Consider the following 24,923-nt stretch of genomic DNA (forward strand, 5'->3'; position numbering starts at 1 on the left):
GGAAACTTCACAATAGTAGCTGGATTTTATTCTAAACTTAAAAGCACGAAAAAACCCAGCATGACAGACACAAAGCAAAGCAGTTGCAAATACACATTTGTTTGAAGCTAAAATGGTAAGAAATTATAAGCAAATAATCATTAAAAGTATTTTCTTTTGAAGAAATTGTCTACTTCTGCCTACTCACAAGTCGGCTTTTAAACAGGCAGAGGAAGGTACTTTTTGCTGAGTAGTTACTTCCCATGTTCTGATTCCTATTTTTGTATTTGAAAAGCTAACTAAATGCTCTAAGGTATCACCGTGTTTACACACAGTTTAAAGATACAACTTCCAAGAATTTAAGAGAAATGCAGGAAAACTTTGTCCATTCCTTCTAATAAACTATAGACGAACTATACCTGTGCTCGCTTCTCCATGTCCTGACAAGTGCCTAGCTGTTCTTCCATTGCTGCTCTGATTTGCCTTGCCTCATACTCCAGCTGCCTTCTGGTCATATCTGTTTGCAAGGAGAACTGAAATTCAAGTACAGAAAAGGCGTTTTAGTAAATAACATTTATGTAAACTATGTATTTCCCTGAACAAAAGCAGAACAATTACTTTTCCACACCAAACTTCATAAACAAAACAATAACAGATCCTTCAAATATGACTGCATTATTAAAAACAAGAACACATAATGTTGTTCAACCAACAGACTACCCACAAGTTTTGTCAAATGACTAACCTAAGAGTACATTGAGACAGCATCATTCATTATAAGCCTGGCACATCTAGCTACTAATGTATGTCAGCACAGCAACAAAACTGTTATGCATGCCATCTCAATCAGTATTTTCAAAAATATTAAGAGGTATCGAACTACTGCACATAGTGATTCATACTACTGCTATCTACCCTATTTCTAACCATCCTGTCAAAAAAGCACAAGTGCTGAATCCAGGAACAGCAACAAAGCTTACGGCAAGCCATTCCAACCAACAGATTTTTCAAGGCAGAAGCAAAGCACTGGTTTTGGAAAATCACTCAGTTTGCAAATAAACGAGCCTCCAAGAGCAGTCCTCTCAGAACACTTTTTACTAAGGTCAATTCTGAGAGTCAAAACGAGACAATCATCTACAAATATGTAAAATGGTACTAAAAAGAATGGGATATGTCATTCTCCTGTGGCTGGAGTTAAGTAGTAATGGATATAAATTACCACAAAAGAGATTTAGCACAGATGTTAAGTAAGACATTCTAATAATAGAAAGAGCTAAGTCAATTAATTACCTACGCAACTGGGGACACAATCTTAAAACCTACAATAGAGTGACACGGATACAGCTGACAGTGCTTTTGGGAATGGGCTGCCCTTCCTCAAGACCCTTTTCAGACCGTCTCCCCTTGCTTCTGGTGCTCTGATAAGCTCAGCCACGACTCAGATTTATGAAGTCCTGCTGCTTCACCCCAGTCACCAAGGCGTTGCCACTGTCTGTTCCCACTTCCAGGAGTCTGACTGCTTCCTGACCAGGTATGACTCTGTAAAGATGGGCAACCAGGTCTTCCCAACACTATGTGTGAAGGAATGCACTGCAAATATATCCAAGTTGCTGAGGTCTGACAACAGGAAAACCTGTGTTATTATCTGGGTTATCAGACATCTTCATTATCCCAGACAATGGTGACTTGGCTATAAACAGTTTGGAGATGCCAAGGTAAAAGTTTGGAGGAACAAAACCTGCACAGGTTACAGCACCACTTTGCCTACTGTTATGAATTAAGAGCTCCTGTGTTAATTGTCTCTTAGGCTAATACTGCTCTCAAAACTAAAAGAATCCACTAAATAACAGAACTGATAGAGAAAAGATCTTCAGCGGATAGAGTTAAGAAGCAGCACACTGACATGTAATTCATTTGTCACAACAACTTTTCAGTGCTCCTCCTTATCACTGACATTTATACTGATAGGTACGAATTTTAACGTGTAAAATTATATATGAAAAAATGCATTATTTTGGCTAAGTTAGCTTTTCATAGTGAATGAAAAGACGTTTTAAATTAAAATGATAGTAGAGAATGTCGCCAAATTCATAAAATATACACAGCATCTAAACAGAGATCATAGCACCAGATACATGACCAGGCATACTGAAGGTACTTACGTTTTCAGTAAGGGGGAGACTATCAATCCTTTTAGTCAGGTTCTGAAGCTGGGCATAATACCAGTCCTTTTCTTTCTCTTCCTTCTCAAGCTCCGCGAGCAAAAGAGATCTATTAAAAACAGACGTGAGAAATGTCTCACTATTAAGTCCTCATTACCATATGTAGGTACAGAAATATGCATCGACACCCATAAAAAGGGTTAAATGAGAAACAAGGTCTGTTGTTTCTCTGTCCTACAGCGACAGAGGAACTCGTCTGTCCTACAGCAAGTCACTAGCTTCTTGTATATCAGGTCCACACCTATACAAAAGACGAAAATACATACATTCCTCTACAAAACCACTTTGAAATCTAAAACTAAGAGGCATTTTGTGAAAGCAAAAAACAGTTATTAGTCATGTGCTAACTTCTATTCTGCTTCTTTTAGAAAATATGCTTTGTACAATGCATCAAACTACATTTAAGAAAAGGTCTGGATGTTACAGGAGGATATGCATTCCCGAATCACACTACTGAATTAAATTATCTCCTTCGTCTTTGCCGTGTCTCCTTACTAACTTTGTCACCCATACCAAAACTATGGGTAAAGCACACAAAAATCAAGCTATTTCTATGAGTATTAAAAGAGTATTTTCCATCAAACGTTTTAAGCATTGCAGCTGTTTAAAACATTTTAAATGGGTATCATAAGCATACTGCATACCTTAGTGGTATATAAGAAAGATACAAAGATTAATGTATTCAGACTACCAAGAAAAAAAATCAGAAATTTTACATACTAGTTTACCAGTCCTTCATGAACTACATTTATATAGTTGTAAATTTTGTCAATATAGTTATATAGCATTGTTACAGCACTTTTCAAAATATTTTTTAAATTTTCAGGCAAAATCTGGCTAGGAGTATACATAAAAGTTATTCTTGTGGTTTTTTGTGTTTTGGGTTTTTTTTAAATACAAATTTATTCATTTCTTACAAATGCTCTTTGTGAGCACTCTTCTTCCTTCTGGCATTTTAATATTGCTCATTAACATTAACGGAAATGCTAAAATCAACACTTGGCCAGAAGACAAAAAGCTGCATACAAGTTTTCCCAATGTTGTTTCCCATCCCTTAACCTCTGCATCCCTCTCTCCCAACTCAGGTTGTGGTCCTTCTGAGCAAGAGCCATATTAATCTTTATAAAGCACACAAACACATTCTGGATAATTACTGTAAGATGTTAAGGAACAAAGCCACAGCATACAACAAAAATACAAATTTCCCCTGACTACTTTGATAATGTATCCCAGTAATGATTTGAGATGATCAAACTTCCACATAACAGAACTTCATGCAGAAGAAAGAATTTAAAAACATGTATTTTAAAGGATCCGTTCAACTTAGTTCCTGCTTTAAAAATGTTTCAAACTAGTTTTGATGACTCGACATTCATACTCAAAGCAAGTGACCTGACCAGTGTTCAAACGGAAAATTAAAACTGACAAGGTCCCTCACTTCAACTGCAAGAGGCTGAAAAACTACACACCTCTAAGAGTGATGAATGTTTTTAAGCATGAACAGAATGACATAAATTTCCAGATTTGATTCAACAGTTATGTTGAAAGAGAACTGTTTTAAGAATGTCAAGACTACACAGTAAGTCATTTACCAGTCAGTTTTTACATCAGACAGGCTTACACTCAAAATCAGCGAAAAGAAGCAACAAACAACAATTACCATACTGTTGCTGGTAACTGTAGCAGGATTACAGGAAAACAAATTCCTCAGCCACAAGGATGGGGCTGGCTGAAATTTCTTAAGTCCTTTGGACAGACTGAAGGAAAAGCTAATAGATGGTGCTCAGGGAAAGTCCATAAGGAAAGTAATTTTTCCGGCCTCCCACCTGCCCACCCTCTCACGAGGTACCCCGGGTGCCTGATCTCCGCGCACGCAGACATTCTGCACGGCTTCCCTTTTTACCACCTTGGAGACTCGTGTACCGGTTGTGTCCAGTTTGTGAAATCAAATTTGCAAAAGCGTAATTAATGCAATCCTTATAAAAAGTCGTTTTACCATTCGAGGATTTGCAAATGTGAAAGGACTGACTAATTCTGCCTCCAGATGTCAAAGAACTGGTAGTAGAAACTGGAGGAATTACTTTCAGCTAAGTGAACATGTGATTAAGCTCCTCTTGTAAAATGTATTGAGTTTGTGAGGCACTGTGTCACTCAATCTGTTTTGACAAGCACAACGATGCTAGAAGCAAGAAAAGAACTTAGGAACCATCAGTGCACCATAAACAACATAATGCATAACCTGAGGGTGATTCCTTTAATTTAATTTTGCTTCTGAATAATGCTTCATTTGGGATTACCAGTTTGGTATCACTGCTCCATGAGAATTCAGGTTTTAACGATGTCTTTCGGCACAAAGCCTGAAGGGCAGGTACAACCATGGCAGGTTGCACTTGCCATTTCCTTGAAAATAAGCAGCAAGTCTCTGTAGATGCCTCTGATAAGCTGCTCCCTGCACTTCACATCACTGTCAGATACTACACCAACCAGAAGTACAGCTCCTTCTCAGCCTTCTGGAACTTCTAGAGGTTAGGAGAGTAGTTAAGGTGGAAGAGCTGTTACCAATCATGGGAAAAAAAATTGATGGAAAAACCCAGCTCAATTATTTCATCTTTTTATACCCTAAAATTGTTCACATCAGGACTTTCACAGTATCAGAGAAAATTCTCTTCTCTGTCTTACACTGTCAAGTGCAGGGAGAATGCTGCAAGGCAAATGAAGCAAGCTTTTGGAACTTGACACTATTTTTATGAGTTAACAAAAAAGTTTCCAATTTGAACTGCTTTTCTGAAGGGTGGGTATTTCAAAAGACTTCTCTAATGTGGCGTTTCTGAAACTCCCAACAATATATGAAGCTGAATGAATGCAAAAAACTGGTTTCTTCTTTTGGAAATCTTTTTTGCATAATTATGTCAATGTTATTCCAAGTTAAAAGGGAGAAGGGAAACAAACTATATGCTACTCTACTTGCATTATGCAAATTACAATTATAATTAATATTTTCACTTCAGTTGGTAGACGATAAAATAAAATCTTGAAAATGAAACTCTGCTGATAGATGCTGTGAAGATTTAGGTAAGTTGTACAGTCAGGCAGAGGGAGATCCGAGTAGGAGGACAAAGAAGTCACAAGACAGAGGAAATACTCAAAATCAACATTAAGGAAATAAAAATACGAATGGCATAAAACAGAATAAACAAGGCATACAAACATTTTCATAAAAAATTCATCATAAGATAGTAATCTCTAGTGGTAAATTACAGAATTTACAAAGGTGAGATTATTAAATTTACTAAATTGCAAAAGGCAAATCAACACAAAAAGTAACCTGCAGCGTACTCTGAAAAGTTTTGTTGTTGATACAGCGTCTTACCAAATACACCTGGAAACAGCCAGAGAGACAGCACGAGATATTTAACTAATGGTGTATTCTAAACTGGCAACTTAAAAACATATGCTCCCCACTTTTTTCTCTTTTCTTTTTTTTCTTTTTTCTGACTGTGTTATTAGAGGAGAGCTAAGCAAATGAGAAACAGGCAAACAGTTTCATGTTAATTCTAGTAAGTGAATCAATTGATTAATCTTCTGCCCCTCAGAAGACCATGTTTAGCCAAGCTAAATAGTTTTTTCAATACAAAACACGTTTTAGCATTTTTTCTTGTTTCTGATACGTTTACACTAATAAACATCTAATGAATTAGTTTATTAAACATGCCGTGAATTTGCCAAGCTCACACACAGTCAATACATGATTTGGCCCTTGCCCAAGCACTGCTGCGCACAAGCAGCATACATTGTGCCAGTGTGTTAAGGTACCGTGTAGAAATGTCCAAAGAACTACCACCTTAGAAGCCACAAGGAGTGGGAAAGGATCACAGATCATAAATCAGATGTGCTAACCACCTTGAAGAACGCCAGCTGCAATAAATCAATTCTCCTTGTTCCAAGTGCCCTGTAGTTCACTTGAATTATAACTGGAAGCCCTAACTACACTTAAAGATTTTAGTATCACATGCGGTAAAAACCAGCACTGGAAGAATACAAACAAGTACACCATTTTATTAAGATGGAAAATGACAGAGAAGAAGAGATTCCCAAATTCCTTAATATTCTTATACAGCTCCTCAGGAACCTAGATATTATGCAATGGAACAAATATGATCACTGATGCTGACGAGGAAAATGAAAAAACAGAGTGGCTGCTAGAAGAGGCTCAGTATGGACCCATGGGAAGTTAATTTCATTCTGCTGACAGGACCGAGAGAAAGGAATCTAGACATAGTACCTTGGAGGAATAGTGAACTCCTTTCAGCTCTTGACTGCACAAATTTTAGTGAACGTCAGGAAACAGCCTTTAGAGGAGGGGTTTCTGACGGGCTGCCCACAAACCTCTTATTAGCTACCAAGCTTTTGTATTAGGACTCCAAAGCGGATGGTTTTTTGCTTGTTAATGACAAGGAGACATAAAAATACTGTGTTGCTGTTTATTTGTTTTTGCAGCCTCCAGCCTGACATCTCATCCATTAAGCAGCTGCCAATGACCAAATCTCTAGGAAACCCTGCCTTACAGATAGGCCTCTGAAAACATCATTCAGTCAGGTTCGTTTTAAGATATAAAGATGGCTTCAGTGGAAACAGCGGCACATCTCTTACTTTGCATTTCTTTTGTAAGTGATTGATAAAGCGCTACAAATCTGTATTATGCCCTGAAAATAGGTTCTCCCTATTAAATGGATAGCACTACCTTCCAAGAAAACAAAATTCTATGATTTGTCAACAAAAACCATTAGATGAGAACAACATCTTGAAGCTAAGAGCAAACATTTTGGTCTAGATGGCACTTTTGCTGAGAGAGCCGAATCACTACGTAAATGCCTGCTAATAGTAAATAACTGATCAGCCAGCTATGGCTGTTATAACGATTTGCAAACAAAGAGAAAGAGACTGCACCATCACATTGTTACAGTTTCAACACTTATCAACAGTGGTGAGGAGATATGGAGGTGTTGGGATGCTCCACCCCCTCTCTCTAAATATATTTCAGATGCTGACAATCTGCTGATCAAAATAAACTAACCTTCAGCCAACAAAGGGTAACGATGAAAAGCATATACGAAGAAGCACTAGAAACCATACAATGTGTTTTAAGACTTTTTTGTGTGTTTGTGCATCTAAATATAATGTAGATTCCTGGTTTCCTTACCTGTTTATCAAGATAAATATACCAGTGATCAAAACCATATGCATGACAGCTAAATACTACGTGTGTCAATAAACTTTCATGTTAAAGTCAGAAGTCAATCCATACTGGATGAATAAACAAAGAAATTTACCTCTCTTTTTCTAGCTCTTCTAAATAACCAGTGCTTTCTCTGCTTCCATTCATAAATCCTCTTCTCGGAAATGACCCCATGGGAACAGGGCTGCACTCTCCTGAACGGCTTGACACAGACCCTTCCCGGCTCCCATATGAACGCACGGACACCTTTGGCCTTAACTTCACTCCAGGGAAGTTGGTGCTTTCCAAGTTCAGTTCTGCATGACAAAGAGCAAACACTTTCAGAGCTGAAGTTCAGCAGCACAAACTTAAAAGATCATTTCTATCCTAGTTTCTTATTTCCTGAGCAAATCCATGATTTTTTGATGGAAACACTTCGCATGGAAACCCACAGAAGAACATAATGTGAACAAAACCAATCTTAACGGTACACTTGGAGAATAATAGTCATCTGAGCAGATGGCCAAACTGCAATCCTGACAATCAGAACAGTATCCTCACACGAGCCTGCCTGCCCACTTTCCCAGAGGACTTAAGAAATGGGCAGGGTTTTGCATAAATGTCGTACGAATTGTTCTTGTGGCCTACTTCCTGATAGATTCCTTCTCAGAGATGCTGCAGATGCTTCACTGTCATGTAAATGATGACAACTCTGTCCACCACAGAGCCCTTAAATGCAGACATACCCTATGATATTTCTGGTTCAGTGATAGGGAAAATGGATTTATAGAGGGAGTCAGTGGTCTGGGCTTGCTTTGCAGATCCCATATAATGGGATGGTACACATTCCAGCACATGCTCTCCAGGGAAGGGGGCATCAATCTGCAGCACGACAGCTACAATTCCAGCAATACGACATGGAGAGGGGCAGGGCATGCAAACAAGTTTAGAAAACTGGTGGAATTAATCCATAATTAACTTAAACCAATGTATTTTTTTCTGAAGAACTTAAAGTAATTGCAAGTTATATCAAAAGCAATTAAGATGAAGCTCTACAGTAACAGTAGGAAAACATAAAAACAGCAGAGAAACTTTTCTTTTGGAGAATGTGTCTTAAAATGCTTAGCAAAAATAACAGTCACTGAGATGATGCCTAATCATCAAAGTCAGCATTGGAAAGAAGATGCAGCCGAGTTAGAAAATTTTAACCCAAAGAAAAAACAACTGAGAAACAAATTAACCTACTTAAAACATAATTCTACATTCACCTTTAAGTCGTTCCAGTAAGTCAATTTGTCCAGAAGACGCCATTGCCTCATCTTCAATACTTCCTTGTAGCTGTTTCAGCACCTCCTGTGAGAAATTAAGCTTAATTAAGAAATCCTTACAATAATAAACCACAAGGTAAATACATCTTATCCTGCCCTCAAGTGCACGTTTATGTAACAGCTACTGAGAAACTGATGTCAACTATATTTCATGTGAGCAGTCATCAAGTGTCATAACTTTAATTGCCATCAAATATATTCTACATTTTCCACAAGCACTGTCATGATGTGAAGTATATCCCAAATAACTCATCCTCTCTGGTAGTCTAATCTACCATCTTATTTAAAAGTTCTTCTTGAACTGCATTCAACTTACCTCAAATTTACAGATGGGGAAATGGAAGTAGAGAGAAATTAGTTAAATTTTTTCCACCTGCATAGCTAAAGTTAGTATTGTAAAAATAAAATTTGGATACATAATGAAAAGTTACAACAGTTTTCTTGAACACCGCACTTTCTAAACCTCAAAGATATCAGAGCAGCATAATCCCCAGGATTTATTTTCTGCAATGCCTTAGCACCACTGTAAACCAGCAAGGAGAGTCATATTATTCTTACTACTACTGCTGCCACTACCACCAATGCCACCGTCACCACAGCTATGAGGAAAAGACTCAGGATTTCTTCATGGTGTCATATTATTTGGCTTATTACTATGACTATTACTACCACCACCACCGTGCCTACGAGAAAGATATTTAGGACTCCACGCAGCTGAAGCTTCAAAGCCAAGAATATTGCCATGTACTATTGATAAAATTATACAGCTGAAGGAACATACTTCTAATGCACAGGAAGATTCACAGTAAACAATGAGTGCTACGCTACAAGGGGCCTGTAAGCCCCCAGGTCCCTAATGCTCAGTGGCCCAAATTCAGGTAGAAAATTAGATGGAAGTTAGTGAATGCCTCTTCCATATCATAATGGTGGACACATCAATAGAAAAATACATTGAAAACACTGGCCACAAGGCAAAAAACCCTTACTGGAATTTAAGATGTAATTTTTCATACTGTGGCATAGAAAATGTTTTTAGAAGCAGCAGTTGTCAGGAAATGAAAACAATTCTGAATAATGGAAGGTACTGCACGCTCTTCATACATAGACTCTACACACAGAATTGTACTGCTGTTCAGACCTAAAAACTAATGAATTTTAGGCAATTTAAAAGATCTCCACATCATTGTATTCCTCTTTTAAGAGCCTAGCACACCTTACTGTCAACATTAATAGTTCTTGCAATTTGTACAGAAGGTACCTTTTAAATGAATTTTGCTCTTTTCAAAGGAAACAAAAGTAGTAAAAGGATTTTGGGTAAAGAACTGCACAGGGTTCTGTGGAAATAATCTCCGAGCACTAGACTTGGAGCAAACGGTAGCAGCACAGTCACTGCAGCCACCCACCATGTAATTAGATGCTGGTACTCTAGGATGAGGAATACTGGAATACAGACACACCAACTATGTTTACACCGTTTTGCGGAAATAATTCTGCAGGTAGAGTTGAGGGCAAATTTGCCTGACTGATGGAGTCAAAGTGTGTCCGCATTCCCATTTCAGTTTGGATCAGTCTGATGCCAGATTCCCATCTGTCCCACCAGCTGGACTTTGGTTCACATCGCAGGGTGATCTCGGAGCGTCAACGGGATTAATTCCTTTCCAATCAAACCAAGCTAGCAGTTACACCTAAGACTGCTAATAGGCATTCATTCCACGGGACCAGGCTGGAGCTAGTGTAAACCCCAAATCCCCTGAAACATATATAGTAAGCACGCTAGGGCCTCAACATAATTCATCTGCAGATCTGCTCTTACTGCACTACCTGTTAATGCTGGCAGAGGCTTTAGGTTCAAGTCTGGGGTGATAAAATCACTGCTCTCGGAAAGACATCTCCACTGTGCTTGTGCTTTTAAGTACACTCAAGGGCATCCTCATTAGCCATATGGCCCAGCCACCTCTATACATAACACTTGCCTTGTCAGCAAAGTCAGACAAACAAGTAATCTGGTGTTTTTCAAAGAAGGACTCCCACATTTTTCAAAGAAGGACTCCTACATTATCTGACGTAAGGGCAGATAACATTTACAGACAGCAGTCTTAGCTTAAAAGCCTAAAAGGGCAATGTGGATATGTGGAGCAGTCCTGGGAGTTTTGCAGGCTTCTGAAAGACCTGTCAACTCAGATAAATTTAGAAATAACTAATGAATCCCTTTCCTCTGAGAGCAGTACCTCGGTGCAGGGGGAAAAACCCCAACCCAAACATCCAACCCCTCCTCCCTGCGTGGCAGTTCTGCTATTCAGAAATCGTATGTTCAGGATACTTTCCGACATAATGAGTATTCCTGCTTCAAGAGCCAATGTGAACAGCTAAGTGGAAATCCTATCACCTTTTCCTGCGGTACCAAATCACACGACTGAGGTGTCCAGGCAGCTAGGGACTGCTCTTTCTGAATATTGGCAACAGTTAAACATTAGCACACCGGATCACCTTTCTCAATTTTCTCTGCTACAACTCATTAATTTAGGTTGTAACCATTAGTTTTTAAATGATTCTTTTTTTTTTTTTTTTCCAACAGCACATGCATTTTTTCCAAGTTAGTAGGTAAAGTGTTCTTTTCTATATTTTTCTACATTTCTCTTCTGTAGTACCATTGCTAAGATAACAACAACGCCATTATGAGGCTATGACGTCAACTTCAAACTCAATCACAGCACACTTTGAAATCTACAATGATTAAGCAGACAAAGGTTACAGAGAGAGATGCAGCCCCTGGGCCAGGTACTGGTGGAAAATGAGGCAGTGTGCTAAAACGACAAATTAGGGAATTTACAATTTTACTTGAATAAAGGAACCGATAAGTTTTCTGCAATAACTCATTTGAAGTAAACGTGGCAAGTTACCCATTACTGTGATTATGCAATTTTTTATTTATTCACTTATTATAATTCCAGGACTCAACACTAATGCTGTTTAGGTGCAGTCCTCCCACTTTCCCCAAAAAATTAATACAGGGCTTCGAGACAGTAATTTTCCACAATAATTTTATATTACATTTGATATCATGTCTGCTAAATAGTGTAAAATCTTCTCCATAAATAAACCTGAGTCAATTTAACTAAAGCTAAATTAATACTGTTTAGTTATGTAACTTTGAATAAATAGATTAGTAGTGGTTTATAGCACTATTCTAAGCAAATTCTTTATTGACTTACTAGTGATTTACTGAAAAAATACACAAATGTAAGTGTGTCTAAGGAATACTGCAGAAGTTGTTTCTATTCTTTTAAAGAACGTAAGTCAAATTATTTTAATGGTCACTTAAATATAACCTAGTTTATCTTGTTCTACTGCAGAAGTACAAAAGAATGCTTTTGGAAGGGAGCTGGCCCTATGACTCATCATCATTTAGAAAGGTTTCTGTCTTCAGTCTCTGGACTGTGAAGTACAGACATAATGTCAATTTATTTTTTTTTTTGGACTCTATGAACATAGTCCTGACCTTACAACTACTTTATGGATAATTAAATAACAAAGATCAGACCCATAAGCAAGCAACTGGAAAACTACTGAGAAGAAAAGCACCTTAAACAACAGTATATGCACCCAGCTAAGTGGTAAGGGATGTAAATAAAATTGCTTAAGGGCTGGGAATTTACTCAAGCTGCTAATAAAGAAAGGAATCACAAAAGAACAATGCTAACAATGCCAGATTTCAAATCCCAATGAGATAAGATTTAAAAGTACATTCAATTTTTGAGAACTTTAAGTGTAAATATTAATATTCATATTTAGAAATATTTTTTAAATACAGTAGCTGTAAGAAGACATTCTGGTTTAGACATATACCCCTCCTTTGTCAGAAAAAGGAGCAGCGACGACAATTCAGACAAGTCAGATACATTTGGTCTTCTGTGAACAGTACTTGCTTCCCTCACCCCTCTCTGTTTTAAACAAAGTAAGCTTTATTACTTATATTCACTTTTCTAAAAGTTTTCTGCATTCAGTGAATGCCAAAACATATGACAATCATAACGAAAATTAAATATATGAAATCGCCGCTGGCAGTACACCAGCTATACTCACAGGCCAGTTATCAGCTGGAACAGTAGGCCAACAAGACGTTTTGACATCTGCTGGATCCTTTAAACGTAAGCATGAGTCTACATTTAAAAAGACTTCCAACAACAGCTATTCTTTCAACCAATTTTTAGTAAGACACTCTTCAGACCCTGTTCCCCCTTTTCAGCTAATAACTGTACCTGGGCCTGTGTGAAGAGACATTCCTGTCATACACACAGACTTCACTGTGTGTTTCTTTCAACATTTGTAAACAAACCCCAGTTATCCTTCAGTTTAGGTTTTTTAGGTTATGCTTACCTTTGATACCACTGTATTTACAACATTTGAGTATAAAAACAGGTTTAACTGCACAAACATAGAAAGTGTTTACAATTTCAGACAGTAATTGAACATCGATCTTAGTACCACATAGGATGGGAATATCTATACTGTATGACTGAAAACTATTATTTTTAACCAAATCAGCAGTATTTTTAAATGATAATATTTCTGACAGCATCCGTACTCATGTTTTTAACCCAAGATGCAGAAAACTTAACATACAATTGCACTCAAAACTGAAAGTGATTTTTGAATTTCAACCCAGTGTTGCACATTGTTACAATTACTATTTAAAATTCGTTTAAAATTCAAAAAAGGGCAGGAAAAAAGCACATCCATCACTCAAATTCAACAATATTAGATGTCAAAACAGCAGGGGCGGATGGACACCAGAATACTATTTTCTATGCATTTACAGATAGCATGAACTTAATTTCAAGGTCTAACACGACCCTTCATAACTTGGGTCAAGTTCATAACATATATGAACTTGACAGTGACTTAATACTATCACACACGGTGCGACTCTCACAGGGGCCGAGTGAGAGCTATGGAAGAGGCCCTTTACTTCTATACATTTTGGCAAATTACACCGCTACTTAATCAAGCCTGTTGAGAGCCCTTCTAATTGCCCAAAGAGCCAAGCGATCGTTCTGGTTGCTCAACCCTATACTATAACCAGGTCCAGCAATGATGACAGTGCTGCCGACCGAGGTGAAACACTGGAGCAACTCAACTTTTAACCTTGTAGAAAGAGGAAAGCATTTGTTATGTGAAACGACGCTGTTCATTTTAATTTCAAACAATGTCATTTTCTAAAAGAAAAATATTCACTTGGTGTCACTATGCTCAAGAGCTGTCACTTGCTGTAACCACATACTGAAGTCAGTACTAAGTTTTTAGTGCAATCCCACTGTCAGATCAACTAACGTTATCTTATTTCATGCTCAGAAAGAATGCTGTCTGAAGTAACGTCAGTAACCATATTCATCACTAGCTCAATTTCACCTAAATTCCAAAAAATAAAAACCAAAGTAATAAAAAAATAATATTCAATTTTCCACCCAATTTGGATTCTGGTAGAATCTTTAGAATTGCAAAGATCGTGCTAAAAAATATTACTTACTGTGAAATCACACCAACAAAGTTAAAAAGACACAAATCAAACATAATATAATGCCACGGCTGCTTCTTTACTGATTAAATAACTTAAATGATATTTTAAATGTCTGTGTTTTGTAAGATGCCAAATGACTTTTACAACCATATTTTTAGTTCACATGAACTTAAAAAAGAGTTATTCGCAAATGTCCACTTGCATTAGTTGTGCAGCCACTGAAGAGACGTATTTCCCAGAATTCATCATTTAATTCAATTTGTAAAAATGAGTTCAGCTCATGGGAGTCTCTTCCACTCACACGTTAGAATTTACCAAATGACCAACACACATGAATATCTTCAAAGTTACTTTTTATTTTTAGAGGATCTATCCATTGCCCTCTCCCTTGCATATCCACTCTACTACCAGTATTCTTCCTCCCCGTGTCACAATCCTGATGTGACAGTCTCCTTTACATGCCTTAAGACTGGCATCACCTCTTCTCTCCTGAACGGCATTGGTGCGTGGGGCACCAGAAAAACTTTCAGCCTGTGCAAAATCCAACTGAAAGTAAGGGAATTGATTTGAGAAGGAAGACGCAACTTCACATTATAAAAAGAAATATAATCATAAAAGGCTTATAATGTTTCCTATGCTAACCATGGTTACCGTTTTCCCTTGAAAGACTTCAAAAGTTCAAGCACTTACATGTTGGGAAAGGATGAATTGAAATTAATTGGAAACCAAATATATACTGGAAAGAAAACACTGGATGAATTAACACAGCACAAGTTACAGAAACTCAGAATTTAGTGCATACTCCACAAATGTTTACACAGGCAAGGAGTGTTACTGCTGAATCAATACCTTTTCTCCCTACTTCTTCACCAGACAATGCATTTGTTGAAAAACATTGAAAAACAATATTTTCATGAGTACAAACTAAAATCGTTAGGAATTTAGCCTCAAAATAGGCATTGTCGATGTCAATGTAAGACTACTAGGCAGCAAAAAGACAGGTAGTACTATGCCAACTGGCCCCTAAGAGTTAATTCTCTAGATGAACAGCCTTTGTGTGCAAGACAATACGCAGGTCATTTCACTCTCAGACTAGACTAGCTAGCTATTGTCACGTACAGTAAGACTGTTCCGGTGTTACCACTCGCTGTCCATTTTTATCACGCCTATTGTGTAGAATGGGATGAATATAAAGCTAAAATAGGCTTTCACCAAGCGTAGGGGTATACGGATATCTGCTGTGCAAAGGCCTATACAGCCAACCATCTGGAAGGGAACCTGACTTTCAAAATGTCAGATCCTATGTTACTATTATATTTTCAAAGTTCTCCCTTATTAAACAGGTATAATATGAAATTCCTACAGCTAGCTGATTTATTACCATGCACAACAAAGACAGTTAGGTTGCAGTGAATTTTTAAAGTCTGTATTATTTCAGAATACAAAACATAATCTGGTTACACTGAAAGCAAAATATACATTATCAATGAATCAAAAATATTTTGGTAGGTTGTACTGAATGTAATTGAATTTTGAACACTGTCTGACCAGGATGGCACAGCGCTATTTGAGATCTGTATCTCACAATTCTCATTGAATTCTCTACTAGCTCAGCTGTCTGCAGACAGCGTTTCTGACAGTGACTGCAGTCGTGCAAATTCCATGAAGTATGTGACCCACTCATAAGTGAGACCACAGCTCATTCAAGGAGACATGGTTTGGGTAAGAAATCCAGCTGAGAGAAGAGAATGCAGTTTTAGTTTAGTTCTAATACTGTAAAAAACAAAAACAAAAACAAAAAAAAACCCCAACATATAATTTTCCGGAAAAAAAAGGTCAATTTTTTCCTGCAGACTGCATTTCTGTCAAGAAGTAACGTTGAAGAGAAATACCTGACTCTCTACAGATCATTATATACATGAAAATCTGTACTTAAAGACTTGATCTGCATAGGTAAATTAGAAACGAACACTGTTTTAGACAAAGATATATTTCCATCCTAACTGTGAGCACTGAGCATGCTAATTTTGGAAGGTTTTTTTGTAGAACAGGTAAAATTGTATCACAGGGTGTAAAAACCATCTGACAAAATCATAGTGGCATTGTCTATCTTAAAGCTGGCTTTTCCTTAAGTTTGAATACACAAACTCAAATAAAATGCATTTTAAGTCTTTTTTGTGGTATTTTTTTCACCTGAAGAGGAAAAAAAGTAAAAACAAACTCTATTGTGTAAATTACTACTTATTTTGTAGTTTATTTCAATCACAAGGTTTGTTAGCGCTACAGGCAAAGGAGAGATCTGGGGGTCACATTCATTGCAACATCCCCACCACTGAAAACTCATAAAAAGAACTGACCAGAAATTTCCTTAATTTATGCTTTCGATTCATTGATTCCCTCGCATAGCTTCCTTCTCAAAAGCAGGAAACTTATTACATAAACTCCTCATTTGCTACTGCACCTTGAGCTGTTCTTCAAAACACTTCTAGTTCCTTCTACGTTTCTCTTTATTGTCTGCTGTAATTTATGTTCCCGCTTAAAGCTCCCCTGAAGCTGGGCCACAACAAAATTCAGTGAAGTATCAAAGAAATCAAGACAAAGCCTCTACTGTGTGCCAGACAGAGCATGTATCAAAGTAAGCTTAAAAAAAAATGAAGTTTAGAGAAGAAAAACAAGCTCTATTAAGTCAGCAGAGCACATAGTGCCATACAAATAACTCCTGAGAGCCAGGAGTACAAAGTATAAAAAAAACCCCAACCCTTAACTTTGGCCACATCAGCCGGAATGCTGAAAAAATCAGCCAGACAAAATGAAGTTGACTCATTAGAGTTGGCTGGAAGATGCATGGAAACAATGTCAGGGCAAGGGCAGATTCAACACAGGCACCACTTTCTGAGGTACGCCGCTTGCATGGCAATGAGCAAACGAGGAGCATGCTGGAAGGTTCTCATCAGTTCATTAATTAAGGAGGGAAAATTTATGTTGAACTGCTGCTAGTAGCAAGCAAAAATTTCTCTTTCACTACCTTCTGTATCCAGGTAAACGGGATTCTTCTCCACAAAGCTGTAAGCCGAGCATGCACAAGCAGAACTAGGATGATGCGGAAAAAAAAAGCGCCAGAACCGAAGGATACAGTAAAAAATGGTGACGTGCCTGCAGCCTCGTAGCAGCATAGTACTGACATCACAGGATGACCATGATGCTTTGATGCTGCTTCATAAATTGTAAGGAAACTATGGGATCATATTGACAAATTATTCAAATTCTCTGGACCTTTATATAATAATCTAACAACTCTGGTTTCTTGAAATAAAAACCCCAAAACCCAACGCCCAAAACCTATCACTTTTTAATGTGACAATGTTATCCTAGTGCCACCTCATATAGAATTTTTGAAGTTAAATTACCACATATTTTAGTCGCATTTGGCATCAGTACAAATTTTCACCAGAAATACTTTCCTGAAATTAGTTGCTGAAGTGTTCTCCAGGTACATGAAAACTAATGCACTAGGGACCACACTACTTTTCAGGTGGCCAGAGCTTTGTAGTGGAGCTGCTTAGACCTTCTCATTAACACTTTCCGCTTAGCTCCCAAAGAAGACTGAGAAGTTTTTAAACAAAATAAAAAGATGAACGATAAACCAGGATAATTAGCTAACCTTTTTATTAAAAATATTAACCATTTGAACAACAACAACAACAAAAGTTACTTGAAGAGACACTTCAATTGCTGTTCTTTAGTCTCAGTACAACCCTCCCACTGCCCGCTGTACCTTTGCAGGGCAGATGGGAACTGCAGAGTGCTACCTGGTCCAAGAAAGGGCTCTCCATCACTGGCCAGCCAGAGGTCTCCATTTCCTACTCTACCACAGGCTCGTTGGATTTATTCTTCAGCCATGGGTTCCCAGGCTGCTACTATCACCTTCCCTCCTTCACCTCACTCCAGCCCCTTCAACCTCTGAATGTCCCTCTCCCTCTCCTTCACAATGCTCGGGAGCTCTAGAAAGGAGGCCAATTGCTCCTTGTCCTCCTCCTCCCTTTTTAAGGGAGCGTAACTCAGCTGGGAAAAAAAAAGAACAGAACCAAGAGCAAACGCTGTCCTTCACACTAAGATAGACCCAACGGCTGTCCACACCAACATTCCACCTCCAACAGCAAGAACCTAGTGAGAACACATGAACAAAACAAAATCTACTGTCCATTTCTCTTGTATGCCCTCTCCCTCGCTTCCTGCTGGCCTTGGCTTGCAGACTTTCTGAAAACACATCGCCAGAGGTACTACCTCCTGATCAATTCTTTTGGCATCCTAATGCTCCCACGGCCAAGACTTACAATGAGAAACGAACCTTGTTTTGTTTGTTTTCCACTGGCTATCTGATAATGCTATTTCACAACCCCTTAGATCTGGTATTGAGGGAAACTAATCATTCCCTATTAACTTTCCTCATGCTATTTTATGATCTTTTAGAGCTCAACAACCTTTTTCCCCATTCTATCCCTCTCTCTCCAGCTGAAAGTCACATTCTATTCAATCATGCCACTTAAGGAAGCTTTTCGTGTCACATTTTCTTTTGCGCCTATACTAATTCCACTAGAACCTTACTGGAGAGGTTCACCAGAACAGGACATACTCCTCAACTTCTGGATGCAGCATCCTGACATAATTATAGTTCTTGTATTTCCTTATCTATGCACTGTAATTCCCAATATCAGCCTGACTTTTTGGATCCAAACTAAGCACTGACCTGACAACTGATTAAAAAAAAAAAAAAAAAAAAGACATTTTCGGATACTCACAGTATTTCTAAGACCTCTTTCTGTGTTGCCGCCATGCAATTCATTACATATATAAACTTAAGGCTGTTTTGCATCATGACTGTTTTATGCTTTGGAGCACTGAATTTTATTTGCTGCGTATTCAGTTCAGTCGCTCAATAACACAAGATTCTTCTGCAGCTCTTCACATTCCGTGTTCATTTTTGCTACACTGAAAGTCATCACTCAAACCTTTTAATCTCATTCTTTTTTCCAGATAACATGAGTATATTGGAAAAACACAGGTCACAACAGAAATCTCACTAGGACGCTACTGGTAAAATAAAAAAAAAAACAATCCCCAAGTATTCACTCTGCTCTTCGTTTTCTATCTTCGAGTTCGATAGAAATTGAAGAACCTTCCTATATCAGCTTAGGTTTTTCAGGAGTCTTTGATGAGGGACATTACTAAACTAATTTTAGAAACCCAAGCAGACTCATCAGTGCCAATATAGCTCACCTCCTACTCAACGATTCCTTCAAAGAACTCATATTTGTGAGCTACACTTCTCCCTAAGAAAGAAATGTTAACTCTTTGCCCACTAGTAGTCTGTTCTTTACAGTGGTTTCTGACAACACACCCATTACCAACTCAAGCTTGCAGGTATGCAGATCAGTAGTTTCTCCTAAACTTTTCTTTTTCCTTAAAAAGTGGCATCACACCTGCCACCTTCCGTAACTTGCATACTGAGGCCATTTTAAACACAGAATACACATCTTGATCTTTGTCTGACAATCACAAGTGGCTGTCATAACCAGAAGGACGTCAACACGTAACGGATCTTGCAGGGAAAACTACATACATCCACACAAATTTGGTAAGCAAAGCAGATGTCTGTCTGGTGGAAGAGCAAACAAAAAAATAAAATAAAAAATTTACTGAACTTTCTTCAGTTTGAATTCTATAGTTTGACAACATATCATTATGTTTAACAGACAACAAATAAAGGAAGATACGTCAGGAAGCAAGTGGAAACGGGCCGGTGAAGAATTGCAGGGATTAGTGGCTTGTGCAGAAGGGAAGTTTTGACTAAGAAGCCATCCTTGCTGCATTGCTGCAAGGAGGGAACCTGCCACAGAGGAACTTCAGGATCCATGAACAAACAAGAAACTACCAGCTGACAAACTGAGACTTTTGACAGAAGGACTATAATTTGCATGACTACAGTTTTAAGTATCCAGATCTCACAATCACTCCAGGAAATGACAGCTCTTTTAGGCTGTTGTCTGTTCTTTCTTTAAAGCCGAAGGGGTCATACCTCAATCCTACCAACTGCTGCTGAAGACGAGAGGGTGGAACAGGTTTTGACAGGTCAGCCATTTCATACTCAAGTTGCTTTCAAACACTTGGGTGAATATAATTTATTTCTGACATTTCACTGTATCTGTTTTATCCCCTTGTTCTATAAGCTTTATTGTTGACACTTAAATTCAAGACAGGGACACTGAGATGTTCTCTGCTTAGTAGGGACATAACCCTAAGATCTATACGAGCAATTACTGTGGAAATATTGCATCACCACATTGGTTTTGGTTCATGAAGCAGTTATAATAGACTATGTTATATCTGACTTGACCTCTTAGCAGAAATAACAACATACCAGATAACTCAGATCACTTGGAAATCAGATTTCCAGGGACAGTTCTGGAAGTGATGCTAATACTCTGATATGTAACTGGATGTACAAAGAAATGTCTACCATACTAAATTCAAGATTCAAATACAAACTTCTCAAGTTATACTGCAGTTTGCTTACTATGTGTAGCCTATTTACTACAGCAATCCCAGATCAAATACATCTGTTTTAACATACGCATTTCTCTTCTGTGTACTGAATGCTTTGCTTTCATAGCTTAACATAATTTTTAAATTATTTTTTTTATTTCTGTATGCCTTGGTGAAACATTTTACTATGTGTGATACCAACTAAAAACCAACCAAGGAAAAAGGGGAATAGCAAGATGAAGCTAAAAACACTCTCCCTTTGGAAAGAGACGGGAAAATCCTGTTATCTGACACAGAAAGTGTCCCCAGCAAAATGTATAATTTCCTGTACCTTAGAAGCAAAACTGTTGTTAGATTTCTGAAGATGTGATTGCAAACATGGGAATCTCTTAAGTGTATTTATCTACTTGAGGAACCTCATTACAGATAGATAGATACACACTACATATGTATACAGCACATGACAAACTGATAAGCTGTATGTATCAGAGGTCTCTGTGAACATGTCAGGCTTCAAATTTTAATTTGCAAGGACATGGCTTACCAAGATACATTCAAATAAAAATTCCCATGCCATTTATAAAAACATGTCCTAGCACCTTCTATGCTTTACAATGAGGATCATCAAACACCAATGATCAGAGACAGCTGATCAGAATAAAGTAGGTTTTCAAGGTTGAATACTATGAAGTGGTAGCTAAGCAGATTGTAAGACCATAAAACGGGGTTTGGTGAGTTAAAAGAAAACATGATCACTGCCTACCTAATCAAGGAGACACCTGATAAAAGTAGTCATACATTCTGAAAGAGAGAACCCCTCAGTAGCCATTTTAAAGTAAAACTGAAAATTCAGGCAAGGGGCATAAAGGATGCCAATAGCATCTGAAATCTTATGTCACTACAAGTGTAAACGTCTAAAAAAAATTACGTGATTCAGCCACTGGTATACCTGATGGAAAGGACCAGCACTCTTTTTTTTTTTTTTTCCTAACTATTACAGCTTACTTCCACACAAGGTTGACAAAGAGTTCACGTCCAAAAAGCATAACAGAGCACCAAAGCACTGCAAGCCAGCTAGTTCCTGAACATTCTGAACATCAATCTTCTGTTTTTATAAACAAATGTATGCTAACAAAGTCCAAGCTGGAAGCAGTATATTTTTCAGATTCCCTCTTTTTAATGAGACAAATGAGCTACTGTAACTGTTAAGTTGCTATCTTGCTAGTAAGTCTGCTAGGCCGGCTAAGGATTCATATATTCATCCCTTTAAATAGTCATAGAAATATATTACAGGAAGTCATATTTGCAGATAAAATAAAATGCAACTTAATAATATTTAATTACAAAACCACACTCAGTTCTAATAAGATATAATCTTCTCATATTCTCACAAATAGATCATGACAGGAACAAGACGAAAAACAGGCACATCACATTTTTACCTTTAATTCTGTTAATTTGAGTATCAATAAATCAACCTCACAAAGTATGCAGAACACTGCAGTACATCTGGAATAATGTATTCTATAGGCGTAAAATCTCTTTTGCAACCACATTTGATTATCTTAGCTTAACATTGTACAAAAGTAAAAATCCTCAAAATACCTTAGCACTTGCTTTTTTATTTAGCCAAAATCCATTCCAATCCAACACAATAGCATCACAAGGTTTATTACCTAATTAGTGGAAGAAACCCACAAACAGCATCCATGTCAAAAATAAACCACTCTTTGGACCTGCACTGGACATCATAGTAACTAGCTCTCTAGGACTTTGTCTTTTAAACCTGAATTCCTTATAACAAAAAAAACAAACAAACAAACAAAATGACAACCCAAAAATCCAAGGAAAATTATTAAAACTAAAACCTTTATATGAGGACAACAACCTGCCAAAAAACCACCCTCCACAAAACAAAAACCTGTAAAAAATCTCATGAATAAGCAGCTCGTGATTTTCTGAGAACAAGAGTTTAACCATTACCTTGTTTCTTTACAGTATATATTTAGCTGGTTAGAAATTTCTCAAAAAATTTCAAGAAGTCTGCATCAGTTCTACTGACAGTCTTCCTGTTTTGTTATCGACACGTGTGAACACAATACAGAGGACATTAAGCCGGAAAATCATATCTGGAGTATAATTTTAAGTATATTATACAAAGATGAAAGAGAGAACGCTATGCCCACAGAGCATCACATATAATAAAAATGGCTTTCTTACACAAGATAAGACACATTACTCATCTACTGCAAAATCCAAGCACTCAGAGAGTGAGTGTGGAAATCAAGCATGACGTTACTCTTTTGCTACTTCTTGAGTACTTGAAGTTAATTACACATACCTATTTCCGCCAAAATTTTACATGGGGAAAAATGCTGACATGAGTTAGCTATGACAAAAAAAAAAAAAAAAAAAGCCATACTTAGCAGAAAAATACTTGGCTTGTAAACAAGAAAAAGAACCAGGCAGGAGAGTCTGACAAAAAGTCAGACTGCACAAAGTAGTATAGCTGACGTTGGACTGCTTTTTGTCTCTTCAGGAATTTTGCAGGCTTTGAATTCAAATAAAACTATGTTCATTTTTTTCCTAAATCTGTACGTAGCCTGTGTTTTATGCAGTTACTGTTACTATCTACATCTAGACACTGAAACAGTTTTTCTTCATTTATGGGCCAACATCATTATTTCATCGACCATCAAACAGCATATTTGTTGATTTAGACACAAGATTTTATCATACTGAACTGCTGTATTTCATCTGACAGTAAGCCAACAGTAACAACTGAATTTCCCAAGTTAGTCATAATACTCCGAGGGATTTTTTTTGTTTGAACAGTTAATCCCTAGGACAACACAAATTAAAAAACAAAGTGGACACTGTTTTACTAATCATTTTGGCACCCCTGTTATCACATTTATCTTTGTTTACCCATTATGTTGCTTTCTGGTCAGCAAATGAACAGCTTTTACTTTTAAATATGAAATTTAGCTTTAACCATGAAGCATTCAGACATTGTTCTTATATAGGTCAGTAGTAGTTTATAATAAATGCATGTGCAAGATGAGCTCATGTTAAGCTTTTAATTCCAGTATGAGCACCTTACATTTCTGAAATGGAGCGATTACAAAGATGAGGCATACTTACACAACATTTTAACACTACTACTTCCAAAACAAATTTCTTTAAAATGCCCTTTCTAACTATTGCCTTTCACAGACAACTAAAGAACATAAGGCCAAAGAAGAGACACAAGCAAACACCTTAGCAGTCCAAAGGACCGCTGTGAGATGTCTCTGCACTAGCCCACAGATCAAAATTCATGGTGCAAGAACAGTGATGTTTGCCACAGAACCCCAGCTTATCTTCTCCACTCCTGCTCCCCTTCTCCCACTAATATTTGGGATTTTACTTGGTGGGAGGGGCTGCTAGGTCTCTGTGACACTTACATGCTCCCAAAGGATCGTTTTTCCAAAATACTTGGGAGTTTTAACTGCTTATATGGTAGCCAAAGGGCTTTCGGTCTCCCTGCTCTAGTTCTTCTAATTACTTTTCTTGTAATTATCCCTAATTATGACACTGGAACAATACAAACCATGCATTTTCTCTCAGTGGAACAAAGCCACCGCATACGTCCTCCAAAAGCTTGCAAAACTAAAATTATCTCCTGACTAAAGAGAATCCTGCAATGATCCCCATCAAACTTCACCCCCAGACTCCACTCAGACTCCAAGATCATTCCCATACCATCCTTCAGGTTCAAGTCAAGTCAAAGCTAGGTTTCAACCCTTTCCAAACACATCTGAAACAAAGAGGGGAAAGAAACAGCCTCTTGGTTCAAGTGCAGGAGCAACCACCCCTGAGGAATACAGCTGATTAGGATTTCTTCATAGAATATGGATTAAAAAAAATACCAAATTAATCTGAACAATCTCCTCTCCATGCATGAAGAGAAACATATTGAGCTTGATATTTGAGTTGCAAGGTTTTTTTTAAGGATAAATCCCTTAGATCCAGAATGGCATTTCAGGAGAGAAAAAAATGCGACCTCTACACTGAATATGCTCATAAGCACTCCTCCGTGCAGTGCAATAGAGCCACTTTCCATTTGGTGGTCTGCC

At 37.7% G+C, this 24,923-nt stretch overlaps 1 protein-coding gene across 6 annotated transcripts in view; it reads right to left on the reverse strand.

Moving 5' to 3' along the window:
- Positions 1–24,923, reverse strand: part of APC (APC regulator of WNT signaling pathway) — a 99,342-nt gene that overhangs the window by 39,532 nt on the left and 34,887 nt on the right. For all 6 annotated transcript variants that reach the window (XM_063321456.1, XM_063321454.1, XM_063321457.1 and 3 more), the window contains exons 3-6: positions 8,685–8,769; positions 7,532–7,733; positions 2,142–2,250; positions 399–512 (exon numbers count right to left, since the gene is read on the reverse strand). In XM_063321456.1, coding sequence (XP_063177526.1) covers positions 399–512; positions 2,142–2,250; positions 7,532–7,733; positions 8,685–8,769 — 510 coding nt within the window. The remainder of the gene's footprint in view (positions 1–398; positions 513–2,141; positions 2,251–7,531; positions 7,734–8,684; positions 8,770–24,923) is intronic.

The sequence above is a fragment of the Chroicocephalus ridibundus genome, chromosome Z, assembly GCF_963924245.1.
Source record: "Chroicocephalus ridibundus chromosome Z, bChrRid1.1, whole genome shotgun sequence".
In the NCBI taxonomy this organism is placed as follows: domain Eukaryota; kingdom Metazoa; phylum Chordata; class Aves; order Charadriiformes; family Laridae; genus Chroicocephalus; species Chroicocephalus ridibundus.